The 22,741-nt window shown below is 45.8% G+C and overlaps 2 protein-coding genes across 2 annotated transcripts in view; one reads left to right on the top strand and one right to left on the bottom strand.

Annotated features, from left to right (window-relative positions):
- Nucleotides 1-4,598, top strand: part of LOC121306124 (glutamate receptor ionotropic, NMDA 2B-like) — a 33,737-nt gene extending 29,139 nt beyond the window's left edge. The window contains 3 exon segments of the mRNA XM_041237840.1: nt 1,545-1,783; nt 2,248-3,441; nt 3,443-4,598. Of these exon segments, the coding sequence (XP_041093774.1) occupies nt 1,545-1,783; nt 2,248-3,441; nt 3,443-4,537 (2,528 nt within the window). The 3' untranslated portion in view covers nt 4,538-4,598.
- Nucleotides 4,599-18,509: 13,911 nt separating this feature from the next.
- The window catches only part of emp1 (epithelial membrane protein 1), a 6,168-nt gene continuing 1,936 nt past the window's right edge, over nt 18,510-22,741 (bottom strand). The window contains exons 2-6 of the mRNA XM_041237965.1: nt 21,380-21,519; nt 20,694-20,796; nt 19,996-20,011; nt 19,779-19,895; nt 18,510-18,705 (exon numbers count right to left, since the gene is read on the bottom strand). Of these exons, the coding sequence (XP_041093899.1) occupies nt 18,537-18,705; nt 19,779-19,895; nt 19,996-20,011; nt 20,694-20,796; nt 21,380-21,457 (483 nt within the window). The 5' untranslated portion in view covers nt 21,458-21,519 and the 3' untranslated portion in view covers nt 18,510-18,536. The remainder of the gene's footprint in view (nt 18,706-19,778; nt 19,896-19,995; nt 20,012-20,693; nt 20,797-21,379; nt 21,520-22,741) is intronic.

Here is a 22,741-nt window from a genome sequence, read left to right as displayed (position 1 = left end):
GACTCATAGTGTCACACTGTCACAGTGTATTAGACTCATAGTGTCACACTGTCACAGTGTGTTAGACTCATAGTGTCACAGTGCAGTGTGTTAGACTCATAGTGTCACACTGTCACAGTGTATTAGACTCATAGTGTCACAGTGCAGTGTGTTAGACTCATAGTGTCACACTGCAGTGTGTTAGACTCATAGTGTCACAGTGCAGTGTGTTAGACTCATAGTGTCACACTGTCACAGTGTGTTAGACTCATAGTGTCACACTGTCACAGTGTATTAGACTCATAGTGTCACAGTGCAGTGTGTTAGACTCATAGTGTCACACTGTCACAGTGTATTAGACTCATAGTGTCACACTGTCAGTGTATTAGACTCATAGTGTCACACTGTCACAGTGTATTAGACTCATAGTGTCACAGTGCAGTGTGTTAGACTCATAGTGTCACACTGTCACAGTGTGTTAGACTCATAGTGTCACACTGTCACAGTGTGTTAGACTCATAGTGTCACACTGTCACAGTGTATTAGACTCATAGTGTCACACTGTCACAGTGTATTAGACTCATAGTGTCACACTGTCACAGTGTATTAGACTCATAGTGTCACAGTGCAGTGTGTTAGACTCATAGTGTCACACTGTCACAGTGTATTAGACTCATAGTGTCACACTGTCACAGTGTATTAGACTCATAGTGTCACAGTGCAGTGTGTTAGACTCATAGTGTCACAGTGCAGTGTATTAGACTCATAGTGTCACAGTGCAGTGTGTTAGACTTGTAGTGTCACACTGTCACAGTGTGTTAGACTCATAGTGTCACAGTGCAGTGTATTAGACTCATAGTGTCACACTGTCACAGTGTATTAGACTCATAGTGTCACAGTGCAGTGTGTTAGACTCATAGTGTCACACTGTCACAGTGTATTAGACTCATAGTGTCACACTGTCGCAGTGTGTTAGACTCATAGTGTCACACTGTCACAGTGTATTAGACTCATAGTGTCACACTGCAGTGTATTAGACTCATAGTGTCACACTGTCACAGTGTATTAGACTCATAGTGTCACACTGTCACAGTGTATTAGACTCATAGTGTCACAGTGCAGTGTGTTAGACTCATAGTGTCACAGTGTATTAGACTCACACTGTCACAGTGTCTCAGACTCCCGTTGTCACAGTGTCACAGACTCCATTAAGCGGTGCGTCCTCTCTCTCAGGTGAGATGGGAGAGCTGGAGGCCCTGTGGCTCCCGCTGTCACAGTGTCACAGACTCCATTAAGCGGTGTGTCCTCTCTCTCAGGTGAGATGGGAGAGCTGGAGGCCCTGTGGCTCCCGCTGTCACAGTGTCACAGACTCCATTAAGCGGTGCGTCCTCTCTCTCAGGTGAGATGGGAGAGCTGGAGGCCCTGTGGCTCCCGCTGTCACAGTGTCACAGACTCCATTAAGCGGTGTGTCCTCTCTCTCAGGTGAGATGGGAGAGCTGGAGGCCCTGTGGCTCCCGCTGTCACAGTGTCACAGACTCCATTAAGCGGTGTGTCCTCTCTCTCAGGTGAGATGGGAGAGCTGGAGGCCCTGTGGCTCACTGGGATTTGTCATCATGAGAAGAACGAGGTGATGAGCAGTCAGCTGGATGTGGATAACATGGCCGGGGTGTTCTACATGCTGGGGGCGGCCATGGCGCTCAGCCTGGTCACCTTCGTCTGTGAGCATCTCTTCTACTGGCAGCTGAGACACTGCTGCATGGGGGTGTGCTCGGGCAAGCCTGGCTTCATCTTCTCCATCAGCAGGGTAAGGGCACACTCATACATATATACATGGCTCCTCTGGGTATCTGAGCCTGTCTGTGTGTGTGTGTGTGTGTGTGTCTGTGTGTGTGTGTGTGTGTGTGTGTGTCTGTGTCTGTGTGTCTGTCTCTGTGTATGTGAGTCTGTCAGTGTCTGTCTGTCTGTGTGTCAGTCTCTGTGTATGTGAGTCTGTCAGTGTCTGTCTGTGTGTCTGTCTCTGTGTATGTGAGTCTGTCAGTGTCTGTCTGTGTGTCAGTCTCTGTGTATGTGAGTCTGTCAGTGTCTGTCTGTGTGTCTGTCTCTGTGTATGTGTCTGTCTGTCTATCTATGGTATGGTAAAACATAAGGAAGTATTGTAAAGCATTGTCTGTACCCTCTCTCTCTCTCTCTCTCTCTCTCTCTCTCTCTCTCTCTCTCTCTCCCTCTCTCTAAACACTAACCCCCCCCTCTCTCTCCCTCCCCCCCCAGGAGATCTACAGCTGTATCCACGGGGTCCCGATCGCTGACAACAAACCTGCCCTGGACTCCCCGTCAGCCACGATGAAACTTGCCTTCTTGTGTGCGGGTGTGGTTGTGGACGAGGACGCAGACGAAGCGTGTCTGTTCTCGCGGACCGGTCGGACAGGGCCCCTAGTTTGCCCTCCCCCTACAGGGGGGCGCCCCCCCCTCCCCCCCCCCGGGGCCCGGGGGGCCCTGGACTTCGGGGGGGTCTACGATGTCTGTGACCGCCGGCGAAGCTTCGGGGGGGCGTTGGGGCTCGGGGGCTGCCACTCCCCTCCCTTGCACCCGCCCCCTCCCCCTTACCTCCCCGAGGAGAACATGTTCAGCGACTACATCAGCGAGGTGGAGCGAACGTTCGGGAACCTGCACTTGAAAGACAGCAATCTCTACCAGCAGCAGCAGCAGCAGCAGCAAGACCCTTATCTGCATCACCACAGCGGAGGGCTGGGGATGGGTCCGGGCTTGGGCATGCTGCCCTCGTTGCACCCCAGACCTCGCAGCCTGGGAAGCGGCAGCTCCCTGGACTTGTACGACTGCGACAGCTTGAGCGGGGTCCCCCCGGTTTTCACCACACAGCCCCGGGTGGCCCCGTCGCACCACGGCCGAGGAAACGGCAACAACAACCACAGGCCCCAGGACGGCCTCTTATACGGGAAATTCTCTTTCAAAGGGGGTCCGTTTTTCGGGGGCGGGGGCCAGCCGGCGCAGCAGCATCAGCCGGACGACGGCGGCAACATCCGCTCGGACGTGTCGGACATCTCCACGCACACCGTGACTTACGGGAACCTGGAGGGCAACGCCGGGAGGAGGCGGAAGCAGCAGCAGTACAGGGACAGCCTGAAGAAAAGGCCGGCGTCGGCCAAGTCCAGGAGGGAGCTGGACGAGATCGAGCTGGCCATGAGGAGGAGGGGGGCGCCCGGTCACACCGGCTTGCTGAGGAGGTCGGGGGGAGCTGGGGGGGGCTCCCCGCCCTCGCACGAGAGGAGGAGAGGGGCGGGAGGTTTCGGGGAATCGGCATATTTCTTCAAGGACAAGGAAGGGCTCCGGGATTTTTACCTGGATCAGTTCCGCTCCAAGGAGAACGCCCCGCACTGGGAACACGTGGACCTGACAGATATTTACAAGGAGCCTTCTCTGGGATCTGGGAATGGAGGGGGGGTGAGGAGGCGGCGGGGGGGTGTCCGGGGGGAGTTTGGTCCCGGTAGAAGATTTTCTTAAAAGCAAAGAGCAACCCTGGGAAAAAAATTGCTGGAACTGCCCTGTGAAGCACAGCTCAGCGGTGGGTGGTTATTCCGGGATCGGGGGTAACAGCGGGGGCCCGTCCTCATCCTCTTCCTTGAACCCCAGACCCAGTTCGGCCAGCTGCATCCGCTGCGAGGCTTGCAAGAAAGCGGGAAACTTGTACGACATCCGAGAGGATAGCGCCTCCTCCCTCCTGCCCTTCTCTTCTTCCGGTCCTTCCTCGAAGTACCAGGGGGTGGGGGGAGGAGGGTCAGGGGGGGATAAGGCCGCCACCCAACAGCGCAGGAAAAGCCAGGGCAAGCCTCTCCAGTCCCAGCTGCGGCGCCAACACTCCTACGACACCTTCGTCGACCTCCACAGAGACGACAGCCTCTCGGAGTCCGTTGTTGTGCACCCCCGCAGCGTCAGCCTGAAGGATAAGGAGCGTTTCCCCGAGGGGAGCAGCCCGCCCTTCGCCCACATTTTCGATCGCGCCGGGGCCCCCCCACCGCCTCCCGCTCCCCAGACGGCTTCCGAGTCCTTTTTCGGCAGCAAAGGAGCATTCTCTGGAGGTTTCGGGGGTCTGTTTCACCAAGATCAGAGGAGGAAGACCAAGGACTATCCCTTAAGCAAATCTCTCTACCCGGACAGGGTCAACCAGAACCCCTTCATCCCCACTTTCGGGGACGACCAATGTCTCTTGCACGGGGCCAAATCGTATTATTACAAGGAGCCCCAGCAGCAAGCAGGGCCTGTGGGGTTCCTCAAGGGGGGCAGGGGAGGAGATTTTCAAGGTGCTCTGGGGGCGACGTCTTTCCTCCCCGCCACCGCGGCTGCTGGGGTCCTCTCGAATGTGGTGCGAGGAGGGGGGCTGGGGTTCCCTAAAGAGGTCCCGGGAATGAGTAACCATCACTCTGGAGGGGGGGCGGGCGACGGTAAGAATGGGGGGGTGACGGCCGGGCAGAGACCTTTCAACGGGGGGTCCAGTAATGGACACGTCTACGAGAAGCTGTCGAGTATTGAATCCGACGTGTAGAGGGAGGGAGAGAGAGAGGAGAGGGGAGGAGAGGAGAGAGGAGAGAGGGGGAGAGGAAAGGGGAAGAGAAGGGAGAGGAGAGAGGGAAAGGGAGAGGAAAAAGGCGAGAAATCATAAGAGAGACTTTTTTCTTGCTAGACTGTCGTAGCACACGATAGAATCGAGGGTGAGGTGACCACAGGGTATTTTAGCATTGAACAATTTCCGTTTAGAAAAATAAAGAATTTTTATTTCAAAAATGTGCAAAAAATAAATAAATACATTTTTTTGGACCTTTCCTATCCTACCTACTCTGCTGAAGTGAATCCACTTCACGTCAATTTGATGGGAAAACAACTTTGACGAATTTTCACAAAAACCTGGACCGAACAATAACAACATGATATTGCTTTGAGTTTTGCCCTTTTGGAGTCTTTGCTAAATTACAGAAAGGGCGCAAAACGTCTGAGGCCGAGCGGAACACGAAGCTACGTTTTTCAAGCACAAATCTGCTTCCAGGAGACCCCCCCCCCCCCCCCCCCCCAACAAGAGCCCTAGTTTGAGGCAGCCTTGCCATATCGACCCGCCCTCCCAAGTCTCCCCTGCTGTGCCCTGCAGTGGCCTGGAGCCTCGTCTCCTGGAGGCAAGTTCCAAGCTGCAAGGTGGCTCTGTGTTCCTCGGCTCTCTGCCTCTTTTCCACGGCTTGGAGCTGCAGGCTGCCGAGCCCCGCCTCTTTGCCTAAAAGAGACTTCTCCATATACGGACTAAGAGGCTTGGAGCCTTTCAGAAAGCGAGAGAGAGGATAGAAGAGAAAAGGTAATGCTAGAGAGAGAGGAAAGATTCCTTCTATAGAGAGTCCCTCGAGAGAGAAAAGAGAAGTTCTCGAGAAGGACTCTCTCTTTTCCCTTCTCTCTTTTTCTCTCTCTCCCTCTCTTTCTCTCTCCGATAGTCCTCCCTCTCAGAGAGTGAGAGAAAGAGGAGAAGGGAAAAGAGAGAGGGATGAAGAGCCTCTTCTCTCTTTCTCTCTTCTCTCTCTTTCCTCTCTTATAGAGTTTCTGCAGAGAGAGGGCAAGAGAAAGAGTCTCCAGAGAGAGAGTCCCCCTCTCTCTTCTCTCACTGTCCTCCCTCTCTTTTTTTCCTAAAAAGGAGAGAAGGAGAACTCCGTCAATACAAAGTTCGTTAGAATAAATGTGAAACAAGCTCTGTCTAAAAAGCTTCGAACCTGTTGTGTCTGTCTGTCTGGTTTGTGTGTGTCTTCTACGCATCACCTTAACTCACACCTTCGCAACCACCGAGTCTTAGTGCTCCGAGAACAGGAAGACTAGCCAAACTGACCTCATGTTATTTGACTGTTCTTGCTAGAAGTCCGTTCCTAAGTCAGCAAGTGTTCTCTTTGGGTCAAAGGTTATTCCCAAAAGGAGTTTTTTAAGAGACCAGTTTCAAGTATATCTCTTTATGTTCAGTGCAATGTGAACTCTTTAAACACTTTGTCTTGAAAGAGCTAACAAAATTTTAAAAAAAAAAACGTGTGTGTGTTGTGTGTGTGTGTGTGTGTGTGTGTGTGTGTGTGTGTGTGTGCGTGTGTGTGCTCAGAATCCCGAGGCTCTTGTTTTGCTGATCGGTTTGACTGTGTACAATAAACTGACAAGAACGATCCTTCATGCAAATGATTCAGTCGAAGAAAAACCCAGGAAAATAAGGGTTTGTTTAAAATTTCTTTGCTCAAAGGTTCATATATAATATATAGTGCGAGTCAACAGCTACAGCCAGAAATTTAGCATCACCTAGAACTTTAGGATTGAAACGTCATTAAAAATAAAATAATTAAAAATGATATGAACATAATTTAGATCTTCATTTAACATTGTTGTGTAAGAAGAAATACAAAACATATCGCAAAAAAACTCCGGAAGGAAGCCATATTGTAGTCCAGTAATATTTCATGAGAGATTTTTTTTATTGGTCATTCTGTTATAAAATTACAAAGCGCTGGGTGTGCAGTTCAGTATGAGAACAAGGGAACATTATTCAGCAGCTTTCACTGGACTCTATGAAGCTGAATCAGTTCATTCTATATAGAGGGGGTGCAATTCAATATGATAACAAGGGAACATTATTCAGCAGCTTTCACTGGACTCTATGAAGCTGAATCAGTTCATTCTATATAGAGGGGGTGCAATTCAATATGATAACAAGGGAACATTATTCAGCAGCTTTCACTGGACTCTATGAAGCTGAAGGGAGTTCATTCTATATAGAGGGGGTGCAATTCAATATGATAACAAGGGAACATTATTCAGCAGCTTTCACTGGACTCTATGAAGCTGAGGGAGTTCATTCTATATAGAGGGGGTGCAATTCAATATGTTAACAAGGGAACATTATTCAGCAGCTTTCACTGGACTCTATGAAGCTGAATCAGTTCATTCTATATAGAGGGGGTGCAATTCAATATGTTAACAAGGGAACATTATTCAGCAGCTTTCACTGGACTCTATGAAGCTGAATCAGTTCATTCTATATAGAGGGGGTGCAATTCAATATGATAACAAGGGAACATTATTCAGCAGCTTTCACTGGACTCTATGAAGCTGAATCAGTTCATTCTATATAGAGGGGGTGCAATTCAATATGATAACAAGGGAACATTATTCAGCAGCTTTCACTGGACTCTATGAAGCTGAATCAGTTCATTCTATATAGAGGGGGTGCAATTCAATATGTTAACAAGGGAACATTATTCAGCAGCTTTCACTGGACTCTATGAAGCTGAATCAGTTCATTCTATATAGAGGGTGATGCTGCTAAGCTTTTGCCCGCAGCTGTACATGATGTATCGTAATAGAGGTCTGTATCGCTTGTGATACGAGACCCACAGCGTAAAGAACTACAGCTCCCAGCATGCCTCACCATTGCCGCGGGCGCAGAGGCATGCTGGGAGCAGTAGTCCTAGCCAGCTAATTGAGTTTATTCTATATAGAGGGTGATGCAAAACTTTTGTCCAGAGCTGTAGATAACACATCCAGAAACAATGTGTGATGTAACAATTGCTAAACTATGAAGGGTTTGAATTACAAATAGTGTTCGAGCTATTATTATTATTATTATTATTATTATTATTATTATTATTATTATTATTATTATTAGCATTGTTGTGTTGTTTTTATTATTATTATGATTAAGATTATCGACACATTTTTTTGGCATTGTAAAAAAAAAAAAACAAAAAAAAAAAACAACGTTTTTCACTATTTCAAACTGAGGCTCTCTGTCTGTCTGTCTGTCTGTCTGTCTGTCTGCCTGTCTGTCTGTCTGTGATGCAATTGAAATGTGGAAAGTGGCGCTGAGAGAAAAGGGGTTTTTTTTTGTCTCCCCATCAGTTTCAAATCTAGCCTGTCACTGAATTTACCAGTTCCTTCCCAGCAAAACCAGTGTGAACGAGAATCCCAGGACAAACTAAAACTGATAAAGTCAAAAGGCAGAGCGCCACAGCAGTGACCCCCAGAAGTGATCATTCCTACCTGAAGTTTGACCCCTTTGACTCCCCAATAACGCCTCGTTTTTCAATCGCTCGGCAGCGCAGAAACGTTCGTTCATGATCAACCCAAAACGAGAACGCGTTCAAAAACCACGCCAAGCTGGTGCGTTCGGATCCCCGAGAGACCGGAGAGGAACGGGAAATTAAAACAAGCTAAAGGAGAGTCGTCCAGATAAAGCCGAGGCGCTAACGGACAGCGAGAACGTCTGAAACAGCCCTGAAACACGAGGCTTCAAAAAAAAAACACACACACACCGGACTGCCCCTCTGAACCCCGTCTTCTTTAATATCAGCATCGCAAGGGGAGCCGTGGATTAGGAAGAAATAACAGACAAGCCTCTTCAGAGAGTCGCAGGAAAACAAACTCGGGGTTCTGAGCTCAGGAACTCCGCCTTCGCTCTCGTAGTCTGTGACGTCACAGAAGCCCTGGGTGGAATTGTTTCCCTGTAACTCGCTGAAGCCCATCTCTTATATATATATATAGTGTGTGTGTGTGTGTGTGTGTGTGTGTGTGTGTGTGTGTAAATACAATTCTGCTGTTTAGTTTTAAATTCAAAATAATAATAATGCATTAATAATTGATTTGAGCCATTCTTACCATCTCCTGTAAATAGATATGCCTGGACAAGACAGACAGCTTAAGGGTGGGGTTTATTTTGTTTTGTTTTTAAGAAAAATGAAACCTTCTTATTTCTCGAAACGTGTGTCCAGATGATTCTTTTTGTGCTGTGTTGAGTTTAAATAAATAAATACATAAAAAAAAATGTTTTGAGGAAAAAAAAAGAAGAATTCTGACGAGAATGAAATTTTAACACGATAATATTTACAGAATCTGTCGAGGCTTTTAGCTTGTTTTCTGTTTTAATTTAATTATTATTATTATTATTATTATGATGCTCTTTGTGTCCCTCTGTAAAAATTTCAGATCTCTTTCAAACTTGTACAAAGTGTGTAAATAAATATTGAAGGGATTTTTTTTTTTTTTTTTTGTATTGGAAACAATTTCTGTCACTTTATATGAAAAAAAAGGGAAAAAATAAATGAACTTGACGCTGGAAATACAGAAATGTGTGTTTTTTGGGGTCTGTGTTTTTAGATTATCTGGCTGGTTTTATAGTGGAGAGAGCTGCAGTGTATTGGTGGTAGCAGTGGGATATTTAGACAGAGAGATCAGGGCTGGTAATCAGACTCCCGCTGCACAGCAGTGTGATCCAGTCCAGGTTTCACTGCTACCAGCTTGATCAGCCCCCAGTGTGTCTAGCTAACAAGCTCAGGTGTGTCTTATTATTAAACTCCTAGTGAAACCAGGACTGGATCACACCGCTGTGCAGCGGGAGTCTGATTATTAAACTCCTAGTGAAAGCAGGACTGGATCACACTGCTGTGCAGCGGGAGTCTGATTATTAAACTCCTAGTGAAAGCACATCAAAGTGTAATACACCACACAGAGGAGCATTGTAAAGCACAGAGAGGTCTGGTAAAGCATAGGGAAGCATTGTAAAGCACAGAGAGGTCTGGTAAAGCACAGGGAAGCATTGTAAAGCACAGAGAGGTCTGGTAAAGCACAGGGAAGCATTGTAAAGCACAGAGAGGTCTGGTAAAGCACAGGGAAGCATTGTAAAGCACAGAGAGGTCTGGTAAAGCACTGGGAAGCATTGTAAAGCACAGAGAGGTCTGGTAAAGCACAGGGAAGCATTGTAAAGCACAATAATATGATACAAATCCCTCAGGTGCGGTCTGCACTCTCTCCTGAGACCAGGGGCTAGAGTTTGATGGAAGCCCCATTAAGGATCGCTGTGTGCGGCCCCCCCCCTCTCTCCAGCTGAATGGGAGAGTTTGTTTGCATTTTTGTGGTCTTGTCAGTTTGACTAATAGGGGGTCCAACACACACTGAGACAGCGTCCCTAGAGAGATTCTGTTAATATCACTGTCATGCACAGCACAGTGCTGTCTGTAGCCTACTGATGGCAATCAGACTCCTATTGCACAGCAGTGTGATCCAGTCCAGGTTTCACTGCTACCAGCTTGATCAGCCCCCAGTGTGTCTAGCTAACAAGCTCAGGTGTGTCTGATTATTAAACTCCTAGTGAAAGCAGGACTGGATCACACTGCTGTGCAGCGGGAGTCTGATTATTAAACTCCTAGTGAAAGCAGGACTGGATCACACTGCTGTGCAGCGGGAGTCTGATTATTAAACTCCTAGTGAAAGCAGGACTGGATCACACTGCTGTGCAGCGGGAGTCTGATTATTAAACTCCTAGTGAAAGCAGGACTGGATCACACCGCTGTGCAGCGGGAGTCTGATTATTAAACTCCTAGTGAAAGCAGGACTGGATCACACCGCTGTGCAGCGGGAGTCTGATTCCCAGCCCTGTAGATAGACTTTGGGTGAAGGAAGTTTGTATCTGATTGTATAGTGGAGAGCTACAGTATATTGGTGTTAGCAGTGGGATATTTAGACAGAGAAGTCTCTCTCAGTGTCTTCAGTGTGAATTCAATGGCAAACGTTTCCACTAGAAGTCTCTCTCAGGGTCTTCAGTGTGAATTCAATGGCAAACGTTTCCATTAGAAGACACACACACACACAGACCAGAAAATTGCAGTGCCTTTACTTAGAAAATGTGTGGCAATTAGTAGTTGCCTAGCAACCAACTCTGCCTGCTTCCATCGCAGTCCGTCAGCCTCTGTGCATTCGAAGCAGACTGAGGAATAAAATTAAAAAAAACAAGAGAAAACAGACTGTTTGAATCTATAGCCATATAATTATAACTGTGTGTGTGTGGGAGAGAGAGAGAGAGAGAGAGAGAGAGAGAGAGAGAGAGAGAGAGAGAGAGACCCCTCTTTAAAGGAGCGCTGACCATCTTTAAAATCCATTCTCTCACCTCTTATTAGCTTTATTAACAGGATCACTGGCCCCTCCCTTTAAAGGAGCGCTGACCATCTTTAAAATCCATTCTCTCACCTCTTATTAGCTTTATTAACAGGATCACTGACCCCTCCCTTTAAAGGAGCGCTGACCATCTTTAAAATCCATTCTCTCACCTCTTATTAGCTTTATTAACAGGATCACTGACCCCTCCCTTTAAAGGAGCGCTGACCATCTTTAAAATCCATTCTCTCACCTCTTATTAGCTTTATTAACAGGATCACTGGCCCCTCCCTTTAAAGGAGCGCTGACCATCTTTAAAATCCATTCTCTCACCTCTTACTAGCTTTATTAACAGGATCACTGAAAGATGTGACTAGCGAAAGAAATTGCAGTACTGATAGCAGTTGCCGTGGCAACACAGCCCAGCGCTGTACGACTGTGCCTGACCAGGAATCCATTCTCTCAAATAGCTTTATTAACAACATGTACACTGAAACAACACGAACTCCTTACTAGTTTATAGCATTGTGAGAGAGAGAGAGGAGGAGAGAGAGAGGAGAGGAGAGAGAGAGAGGAGAGAGGAGAGAGAGAGAGAGAGAGGAGAGAGAGGAGAGAGAGAGTAGAGGAGAGTCACTACGTGGATAGAAAAATGATTTCATTTCTGAAACAGGCAGGGATGCCGGGGGGGGGGGGGGGGGGGGGGTGAGTCGAGGGGAGGGACTGAGCTTTTTTTTACCCAGGATCACGAGAAGCGTATTAATCATCAGAGGGACTGTGTTGCCTGTAGGCAATGGTGGAGATCAGGAGGAGAGAGAGAGAGAGAGAGAGAGAGAGAGAGAGGAGAGAGAGAGAGAGAGAGAGAGAGAGAGAGAGAGAGAGGGCATCATTAACCCATTGCTAACTACTCCTTTTTAAAATCTCCTCTAAAAGGGAGATGCTGTTAACATGAAGACGTCTTGATTGGCACAGACCTGCACTTTTGAGACACTCCCTGGGAGAGTGTCGATCCGGACTGTATTGCTCTTTTTAGACTCTCCCTCAGCCAGCTGGATTTACCCATGAGTCATCCCTCTGCTTGTCAATCAAACAACTTAACCAGGGACGGCAAAGCTGCGCCACAGTGACACCTGCTGGTGAAAAATAGAAACTACAGCCTCTCTCACACACTGCTTCACAATGCTTCACCAGACCTCTCTGTGCTTTACAATGCTTCCCTATGCTTTACCAGACCTCTCTGTGCTTTACAATGCTTCCCTATGCTTTACCAGACCTCTCTGTGCTTTACAATGCTTCCCTATGCTTTACCAGACCTCTCTGTGCTTTACAATGCTTCCCTGTGCTTTACCAGACCTCTCTGTGCTTTACAATGCTTCCCTGTGCTTTACCAGACCTCTCTGTGCTTTACCAGACCTCTCTGTGCTTTACAATGCTTCCCTGTGCTTTACCAGACCTCTCTGTGCTTTACAATGCTTCCCTATGCTTTACCAGACCTCTCTGTGCTTTACAATGCTTCCCTGTGCTTTACCAGACCTCTCTGTGCTTTACCAGACCTCTGTGTGCTTTACAATGCTTCCCTATGCTTTACCATATGCTTTACCAGACCTCTCTGTGCTTTACAATGCTTCCCTATGCTTTACCAGACCTCTCTGTGCTTTACAATGCTTCCCTGTGCTTTACCAGACCTCTCTGTGCTTTACAATGCTTCCCTGTGCTTTACCAGACCTCTCTGTGCTTTACAATGCTTCCCTGTGCTTTACCAGACCTCTCTGTGCTTTACAATGCTTCCCTATGCTTTACCAGACCTCTCTATGGTTTTATGGAGGATACTTTTTTCTATACAACATCATAAGACATTAAATATGCAAACCGTTTTAATTATTTAAATTAAAAAAAAAAAATCATTACTCTGTTTTGAACTGGTGACCTCGGGAAAGGGCAAAGGTCAATGCTGGCCCATCCAGATTTTTAATTTCCCCCGAATCGATCCGTCACTAAAATAACAGGCTGTGACCCCGGGGTGACCCCTCACAGCACAGTGACAAAACCCCACCTAGAAATCAAAATACTAACTGAATCAAACAACAACACATGAACAAAACCACTGACCCCCCCCCCCCCCACACAAACCACCCCCCCACACACACACACACTCACACACACAAACACACCCCCACCCCACACACACACTGACACACCCCCACACACACACACACACTGACACCCCCCACACACACACACACAACGTGATGTTGTGGGGGTGTGGGTGTTGTGTGGTGTGTGGTGTGACGTGGGGGGGTGTCCAAACCAGACACATGACACCCCCCACACCCACACACACACTGACACACACACTGACACCACCACACACACACACACACTGTTTTGGGGACAACCCCCCACCACACACACACACTGACACCACCCCCACACCCACACACAACACGTCGACACACACAGACACAGAGACACACACATTAACCCACACACTAACTACTCCTTTTTAAAATCTCCTCTAAAAGGGAGATGCTGTTAACATGAAGACGTCTTGATTGGCACAGACCTGCACTTTTGAGACACTCCCTGGGAGAGTGTCGATCCGGACTGTATTGCTCTTTTTAGACTCTCCCTCAGCCAGCTGGATTTACCCATGAGTCATCCCTCTGCTCTGTCAATCAAACAACTTAACCAGGGACGGCAAAGCTGCGCCACAGTGACACCTGCTGGTGAAAAATAGAAACTAACAGCCTCTCTCTCTCACTCTTCCTCTCACCAGACCTCTCTGGGCCACAATCCTTCCCTATTCTCTACCTCTCTCTCTCTCTCTACTCTCTCTCCCTCTCCTCACTCTCACCTCTCTCTTTCTCTCTCTCTTCCCTCTCTCTCTACCATTCTCTCCCTCTCCTTTACAATGCTTCCCTCTCTGCTCCCTCCTCACCTCTCTCTCTCTCTCTCTCTGTCTCCATCTTACCTCTCTCTCTCTCCCACTCTCTCTGTTCTCTCTCATACCTCTCTCTTCTCTACAATGCTTCCCTCTCTTTACCTCTCTCTGTCTCTCAATCTCTCTCTATGCCTCCCTCTCTCCTCTCTCTGTGCTTTACAATGCTCCCTATCTCTTACTCTCTCCTCTCTGTGCTATAAAGCGTTATTTCATTTATAAATTGACAGGTGCTTTGAACGCTCTGTCTAGTTGAATGCTTCCCGCCTTCACTCAGACCTCTCTGGGCTTTACAATTTCAAATGCTTTAAGAGAGAAGGAACAGCTTTACAATGCTTGGGAACAACACAGGAGACCTTTCTTTAGTTTAAGATGCTTAATTAATTGATTGATTAAAGCACAAAGCGGTCTATCTTCTTCCTTTAAAGGGAGGGGTTCTTGATCCTGTTAATCCCTAATAAGAGACCTCTCTGGATTTTAAAGATGGTCAGCGCTCCTTTAAAGGGAGGGGCCAGTGATCCTGTTAATAAAGCTAATAAGAGGTGAGAGAATGGATTTTAAAGATGGTCAGCGCTCCTTTAAAGGGAGGGGTCAGTGATCCTGTTAATAAAGCTAATAAGAGGTGAGAGAATGGATTTTAAAGATGGTCAGCGCTCCTTTAAAGGGAGGGGCCAGCGATCCTGTTAATAAAGCTAATAAGAGGTGAGAGAATGGATTTTAAAGATGGTCAGCGCTCCTGTAAAGGGAGGGGCCAGTGATCCTGTTAATAAAGCTAATAAGAGGTGAGAGAATGGATTTTAAAGATGGTCAGCGCTCCTTTAAAGGGAGGGGCCAGCGATCCTGTTAATAAAGCTAATAAGAGGTGAGAGAATGGATTTTAAAGATGGTCAGCGCTCCTGTAAAGGGAGGGGTCAGTGATCCTGTTAATAAAGCTAATAAGAGGTGAGAGAATGGATTTTAAAGATGGGCAGCGCTCCTTTAAAGGGACAGTGATCCTGTTAATAAAGCTAATAAGAGGTGAGAGAATGGATTTTAAAGATGGGCAGCGCTCCTTTAAAGGGAGGGGTCAGTGATCCTGTTAATAAAGCTAATAAGAGGTGAGAGAATGGATTTTAAAGATGGTCAGCGCTCCTTTAAAGGGAGGGGTCAGTGATCCTGTTAATAAAGCTAATAAGAGGTGAGAGAATGGATTTTAAAGATGGTCAGCGCTCCTTTAAAGGGAGGGGTCAGTGATCCTGTTAATAAAGCTAATAAGAGGTGAGAGAATGGATTTTAAAGATGGTCAGCGCTCCTTTAAAGGGAGGGGTCAGTGATCCTGTTAATAAAGCTAATAAGAGGTGAGAGAATGGATTTTAAAGATGGTCAGCGCTCCTTTAAAGGGAGGGGTCAGTGATCCTGTTAATAAAGCTAATAAGAGGTGAGAGAATGGATTTTAAAGATGGTCAGCGCTCCTTTAAAGGGAGGGGTCAGTGATCCTGTTAATAAAGCTAATAAGAGGTGAGAGAATGGATTTTAAAGATGGTCAGCGCTCCTTTAAAGGGAGGGGTCAGTGATCCTGTTAATAAAGCTAATAAGAGGTGAGAGAATGGATTTTAAAGATGGTCAGCGCTCCTTTAAAGGGAGGGGTCAGTGATCCTGTTAATAAAGCTAATAAGAGGTGAGAGAATGGATTTTAAAGATGGTCAGCGCTCCTTTAAAGGGAGGGGTCAGTGATCCTGTTAATAAAGCTAATAAGAGGTGAGAGAATGGATTTTAAAGATGGTCAGCGCTCCTTTAAAGGGAGGGGCCAGTGATCCTGTTAATAAAGCTAATAAGAGGTGAGAGAATGGATTTTAAAGATGGTCAGCGCTCCTTTAAAGGGAGGGGCCAGTGATCCTGTTAATAAAGCTAATAAGAGGTGAGAGAATGGATTTTAAAGATGGTCAGCGCTCCTTTAAAGGGAGGGGCCAGTGATCCTGTTAATAAAGCTAATAAGAGGTGAGAGAATGGATTTTAAAGATGGTCAGCGCTCCTTTAAAGGGAGGGGTCAGTGATCCTGTTAATAAAGCTAATAAGAGGTGAGAGAATGGATTTTAAAGATGGTCAGCGCTCCTTTAAAGGGAGGGGTCAGTGATCCTGTTAATAAAGCTAATAAGAGGTGAGAGAATGGATTTTAAAGATGGTCAGCGCTCCTTTAAAGGGAGGGGTCAGTGATCCTGTTAATAAAGCTAATAAGAGGTGAGAGAATGGATTTTAAAGATGGTCAGCGCTCCTTTAAAGGGAGGGGTCAGTGATCCTGTTAATAAAGCTAATAAGAGGTGAGAGAATGGATTTTAAAGATGGTCAGCGCTCCTTTAAAGGGAGGGGTCAGTGATCCTGTTAATAAAGCTAATAAGAGGTGAGAGAATGGATTTTAAAGATGGTCAGCGCTCCTTTAAAGGGAGGGGTCAGTGATCCTGTTAATAAAGCTAATAAGAGGTGAGAGAATGGATTTTAAAGATGGTCAGCGCTCCTTTAAAGGGAGGGGCCAGTGATCCTGTTAATAAAGCTAATAAGAGGTGAGAGAATGGATTTTAAAGATGGTCAGCGCTCCTTTAAAGGGAGGGGTCAGTGATCCTGTTAATAAAGCTAATAAGAGGTGAGAGAATGGATTTTAAAGATGGTCAGCGCTCCTTTAAAGGGAGGGGTCAGTGATCCTGTTAATAAAGCTAATAAGAGGTGAGAGAATGGATTTTAAAGATGGTCAGCGCTCCTTTAAAGGGAGGGGCCAGTGATCCTGTTAATAAAGCTAATAAGAGGTGAGAGAATGGATTTTAAAGATGGTCAGCGCTCCTTTAAAGGGAGGGGCCAGTGATCCTGTTAATAAAGCTAATAAGAGGTGAGAGAATGGATTTTAAAGATGGTCAGCGCTCCTTTAAAGGGAGGGGTCAGTGATCCTGTTAATAAAGCTAATAAGAGGTGAGAGAATGGATTTTAAAGATGGTCAGCGCTCCTTTAAAGGGAGGGGCCAGTGATCCTGTTAATAAAGCTAATAAGAGGTGAGAGAATGGATTTTAAAGATGGTCAGCGCTCCTTTAAAGGGAGGGGTCAGTGATCCTGTTAATAAAGCTAATAAGAGGTGAGAGAATGGATTTTAAAGATGGTCAGCGCTCCTTTAAAGGGAGGGGCCAGTGATCATGTTAATAAAGCTAATAAGAGGTGAGAGAATGGATTTTAAAGATGGTCAGCGCTCCTTTAAAGGGAGGGGCCAGTGATCCTGTTAATAAAGCTAATAAGAGGTGAGAGAATGGATTTTAAAGATGGTCAGCGCTCCTTTAAAGGGAGGGGCCAGTGATCCTGTTAATAAAGCTAATAAGAGGTGAGAGAATGGATTTTAAAGATGGTCAGCGCTCCTTTAAAGGGAGGGGTCAGTGATCCTGTTAATAAAGCTAATAAGAGGTGAGAGAATGGATTTTAAAGATGGTCAGCGCTCCTTTAAAGGGAGGGGTCAGTGATCCTGTTAATAAAGCTAATAAGAGGTGAGAGAATGGATTTTAAAGATGGTCAGCGCTCCTTTAAAGGGAGGGGTCAGTGATCCTGTTAATAAAGCTAATAAGAGGTGAGAGAATGGATTTTAAAGATGGTCAGCGCTCCTTTAAAGGGAGGGGTGAGTGATTTGTTAATAAAGCTAATAGGGTAAAAAAAAGATTTTAAAGAATCAGTTCTGCTAGAATATTTATTTATTTATTTTTAAACAAGCTACATAAAGAGATCTTATAGATAATATTATAATAAAATGGTCAGCGCTCCTGTAGGGAGTATATTATAATGCTTTTATATAAAAATATACACAATTAATCATGTTATATTGGAGATTTAATTATTTTTGTAGTATAAAGGGGGTTTTGTCATTTTTGATTTAGAAACGGTAAAATTAATAAAGTTTTACTTAACTTTCTAACAAATGTTTGTTTAAATTAATATTATTAACATATCTGGGTCCAAACCATTTGTGACTAAATCTTTAATATTTTTTATATTTCAAATGAACTGAAAGATTGTTAACAACAAATCTCCTTATAATAATTGAAGCAGACCCACTCCAACTAAACACTGATTAAAAAATTATAATATAATATATATAATAATAATAATATATTATAATATATAATATATATAATATAGAGTAAATCCATATATATATATATATATATATATATAAAGTAGTATATATAGATTATACCTTCAGGAAATATACAAAATGTTGAAATTTTGAAATTATATAAAATATAGAAACATTTCAAATCATATAAAATAATGGAAGTATTCCTTTTTCTACAACTAAAAACTTGAATTATTATTGTTATCATTATTATTTTAGTGACAATTAAACCAGATGAATAGTTTTGCAAATAAACGTGTTTGAATTTTGAGGATAAATGATTTCCCCTTTAAGAGCAGGGAAGACCAAGGGAGACAGAAGACTCTCTCCTCTCACCTGTTCTCTCCCCCCTCTTCCTCTCCTCTCCTCTCCTCTCCTCTTTCCCCTCTCTCCCCCCTGTCCTCTCCTCTCTCCTCTCTCCTCTCTCTCTCTGTCTCTCTCCTCTCTCCTCTCTCTCTCTCCTCTCCTCTCTCCTCTCTCTCTCTCCTCTCTCTCCTCTCTCTCTCCTCTCTCCTCTCCCCTTTCCCTCTCCTCTCATCTCCTCTCCTCTCTATCCTCTCACTGCGTTTTTTTCCTCAGTACAAAGTAGATAACAGTGCTGATGAAAGTCAGTGCGAAGGCAGTCCATGCCAGTATAAACGAGTGCCCATACCACCCACTGGTGTCACTGGTATGGAACTGGTTTGTGTAGATAGAAGCCGCAATCATGATGCACAGACCTGAGAGAGAGAGAGAGAGGAGACCATGAGATAATGAGACACACACACGATCCAGTCCTGGTTTCACTAGGAGTTTAATAATAAGACACACCTGAGCTTGTTCGCTAGACACACTGGGGGCTGATCAAGCTAGTAGCAGTGAAACCTGGACTGGATCACACTGCTGTGCAATAGGAGTCTGATTCCCAGCCCTGATCTGAGACTAGATAAGTGGTGAATGACCCCACTACTACCATAGGTGATATACTATCTGTATACTATATATATATATATATATATATATATATATATATATATATATATTATTATATATAGATAGAGTCTGATTGCCAGCCCTGCACACACACACACACACACACACATGTTCCCATATTGTGAGATAATAATGAGGTTTTTGTTCGCTGGTCCCAGCGGTGAGAGAAAAGGGGTCTTGATACCAGGAGTTTCAAATCCCGGCTGAGCCTCCGACTCGCTGTGTGAGTACATGTGTGTGTGCGTGTGTCCCTGAGCGAGTCGCTTCACCTCCTTGTGCTCCGTCCTTCGGACGAGACGGCAAACAAACGAGGTCCTATTGGAAGAGACTCTGCAGCAGCAGCAGTTGTTGATGATGCAGAGTGTGTAGTCACCCCCCTGAAGCACTTGGCTGAAGACCTTCAGAAATCACTGTAATAAATAATAATATAATAATATACTAATAATAATATAGCAGCATTTACTGACGAGGCCAGCAGTTCAAATGAGGTTCTATCTGGAAGTCTCTTTGAGAGAAAAGCCTTAATGATGCGACTCGTTAATAATAATAATAATAATAATAATATTAGAATTACCTCATCACTCAAACAAACGAGGTTGAAATACACTTGGAAGAGAATCTGAACCCGTTTGCGTCCCTTGACTCGCACTTTTGTTGAAGATGCTGAGCGAGTGAACACCCCCCTAGACTGAGGAAGGTACTTGCACCTCAGTAGACTTCCTGGCTTGTCTTCTCTCTCCTCCGCCTGACTCTCGCTCTTAAGAGAATAATAATAAGAGGAGAGGAGAGAGGATAATAATGGAGGAGAGAGAGAGAGAGAGAGGAGAGAGTTGAAATACCCCTGGAGAGTGAGAGGAGAGTCCCTTGGGCAAAGTGAAGAGCTGAGCGATGAACACAATGAGACTGAGGAAGCAGAAGATGCAAGCCAGGATCGAGAGAGCTTGAGAGAGAGGAGAGAGAGGAGAGAGAGGAGAGAGAGAGAGAGAGGATTGCTGACAACCTAGAAGATGTGAGCACCAGATGAGCCTGGAAAAGCAGAAGATGGACGACATGGAGGGATTCTAAGATTCCTGGAGAGAGAGAGGAGAGACACAATGCTGCTGTAGGATTATAAATTCTAATGGGAATTCTTATTGGAATGTATCACTGCAGTGTAACTGGAATTGGGATTGCGATGACAATGCAGATGATAATGGAGATGATAGTGGAGGTGATAGTGGAGTTGTTAACGGAGATGATAGTGGAGATGATAGTGGAGATATTAATGCAGATGATAGTGGAGTTGTTAACGGAGATGATAGTGGAGATATTAATGCAGATGATAGTGGAGATGATAGTGGAGATGATAGTGGAGATGTTAATGCAGATGATAATGGAGATGATAGTGGAGATGATAGTGGAGATATTAATGCAGATGATAGTGGAGATGATAGTGGAGATGATAGTGGAGATATTAATGCAGATGATAGTGGAGATGATAGTGGAGATGATAGTGGAGATGATAGTGGAGATGTTAGTGGAGATGATAATGGAGATGATAGTGGAGATGTTAATGGAGATGATAGTGGAGATGTTAACGGAGATGATAGTGGAGATGATAGTGGAGATGTTAATGCAGATGATAATAGAGATGATAGTGGAGATGATAGTGGAGATGTTAATGCAGATGATAGTGGAGTTGTTAACGGAGATGATAGTGGAGATATTAATGCAGATGATAGTGGAGATGATAATGTCATTTACCTTGTGGTGCGCTCTGTGGAATCGCAGTGCAGTTATACACTCCATTCACTAACACACACTGTCTCCAGAGATCAGTGCTCACGATCTTAGTGACCCACCAAGCCTGAACCGAGGAGAGGAGAGGAGGAGAGAGATGAGCAACGCACTCGATAATCAACACAGCGTGGGGGCGTCTGTCTGAGCACTCGATAATCAACACAGCGTGGGGGCGTCTGTCTGAGCACTCGATAATCAACACAGCGTGGGGGCGTCTGTCTGAGCACTCGATAATCAACACAGCGTGGGGGCGTCTGTCTGAGCACTCGATAATCAACACAGCGTGGAGGCGTCTGTCTGAGCACTCGATAATCAACACAGCGTGGGGGCGTCTGTCTGTCTGTCTGTCTGAGCATTCAATAATCAACACAGCGTGGGGGTGTGTGTCTGTCTGTCTGTCTGAGCATTCAATAATCAACATAGCGTGGGGGCGTCTGTCTGAGCATTCAATAATCAGCATAGCGTGGGGGCTTCTGTCTGTCTGTCTGATGAAGGCACTAGAGCCCCAAACTAGAGCTGCTCTGCTGGACTCAGTTTAGTTTCAGTAACGCTGATGAAGGCACTAGAGCCCCAAACTAGAGCTGCTCTGCTGGACTCAGTTTAGTTTCAGTAATGCTGATGAAGGCTCTGGAGCCCCAGACTGGACTCACATTGTCGATTGTAGCGACGAGGAGGAGGATTAGCGAGAGGACATGAACGAGGAAGATTCCTGCCAGAATAACCAGCATGGTGTGAAGTGAAGAGACAGGTACACAGACTGCTGACGAGTAAAGAAACAGAGACTCAAAACCTGGAGAGAAAAGGGGAGAACAGGGTTATAGAAGATACTGAGACACACACACTGAGACACAATCTCACACACACACACTCACACTGAGACACACATACACACACACACACCTACATACTCTGAGAGACACACACACACACTCTGAGACACTCCCTCAGTATTCATGTGTTTGTATAGCAGGCTGCAGAGAAGCGACCCGCCTCCCAGCCTCTCACAATGCTGCCCAGACTTGAGCGATCAGATCCCCCTGCAAAAATACTTCAGTGATGAGTCACCAGCCAGTGTCACACACAACCCCACCCAAAACTAGGGGTGTGGAACTCACCGATCATCCCACTGGGAGCTCTCTCCCACTCCGCAGACCAGACACGCCGCTGTGGATCACACAGAGTCACCATTCAAAGACAAACAAGTGAGGAAACAGCTGCTTTCTAACCCTGCTCAAACTCCTGATCATTGCAATATTAATAATACTAGACTTCATTGAGGGGAGCTCTGAACCCCAGGACTGGGTGCAGCAGCAGCAGGGCTAGTGTGAGTTTCTAACCCTGCTCAAACTCCTGATCATTGCAATATTAATAATACTAGACTTCATTGAGGGGAGCTCTGAACCCCAGGACTGGGTGCAGCAGCAGCAGGGCTAGTGTGAGTTTGTAACCCTGCTCAAACTCCTGGCTCCTGATCATTGCAATATTAATAATACTAGACTTCATTGAGGGGAGCTCTGAACCCCAGGACTGGGTGCAGCAGCAGCAGCAGGGCTAGTGTGAGTTTCTAACCCTGCTCAAACTCCTGGCTCCTGATCATTGCAATATTAATAATACTAGACTTCATTGAGGGGAGCTCTGAACCCCAGGACTGGGTGCAGCAGCAGCAGGGCTAGTGTGAGTTTCTAACCCTGCTCAAACTCCTGGCTCCTGATCATTGCAATATTAATAATACTAGACTTCATTGAGGGGAGCTCTGAACCCCAGGACTGGGTGCAGCAGCAGCAGGGCTAGTGTGAGTTTCTAACCCTGCTCAAACTCCTGATCATTGCAATATTAATAATACTAGACTTCATTGAGGGGAGCTCTGAACCCCAGGACTGGGAGCAGCAGCAGCAGGGCTAGTGTGAGTTTCTAACCCTGCTCAAACTCCTGGCTCCTGATCATTGCAATATTAATAATACTAGACTTCATTGAGGGGAGCTCTGAACCCCAGGACTGGGTGCAGCAGCAGC

The sequence above is a fragment of the Polyodon spathula genome, chromosome 46 (assembly GCF_017654505.1).
Source record: "Polyodon spathula isolate WHYD16114869_AA chromosome 46, ASM1765450v1, whole genome shotgun sequence".
NCBI lineage: Eukaryota > Metazoa > Chordata > Actinopteri > Acipenseriformes > Polyodontidae > Polyodon > Polyodon spathula.
Note: the sequence above shows the minus strand (reverse complement) of the source record. Positions and strands in the feature narration are given on the sequence as shown.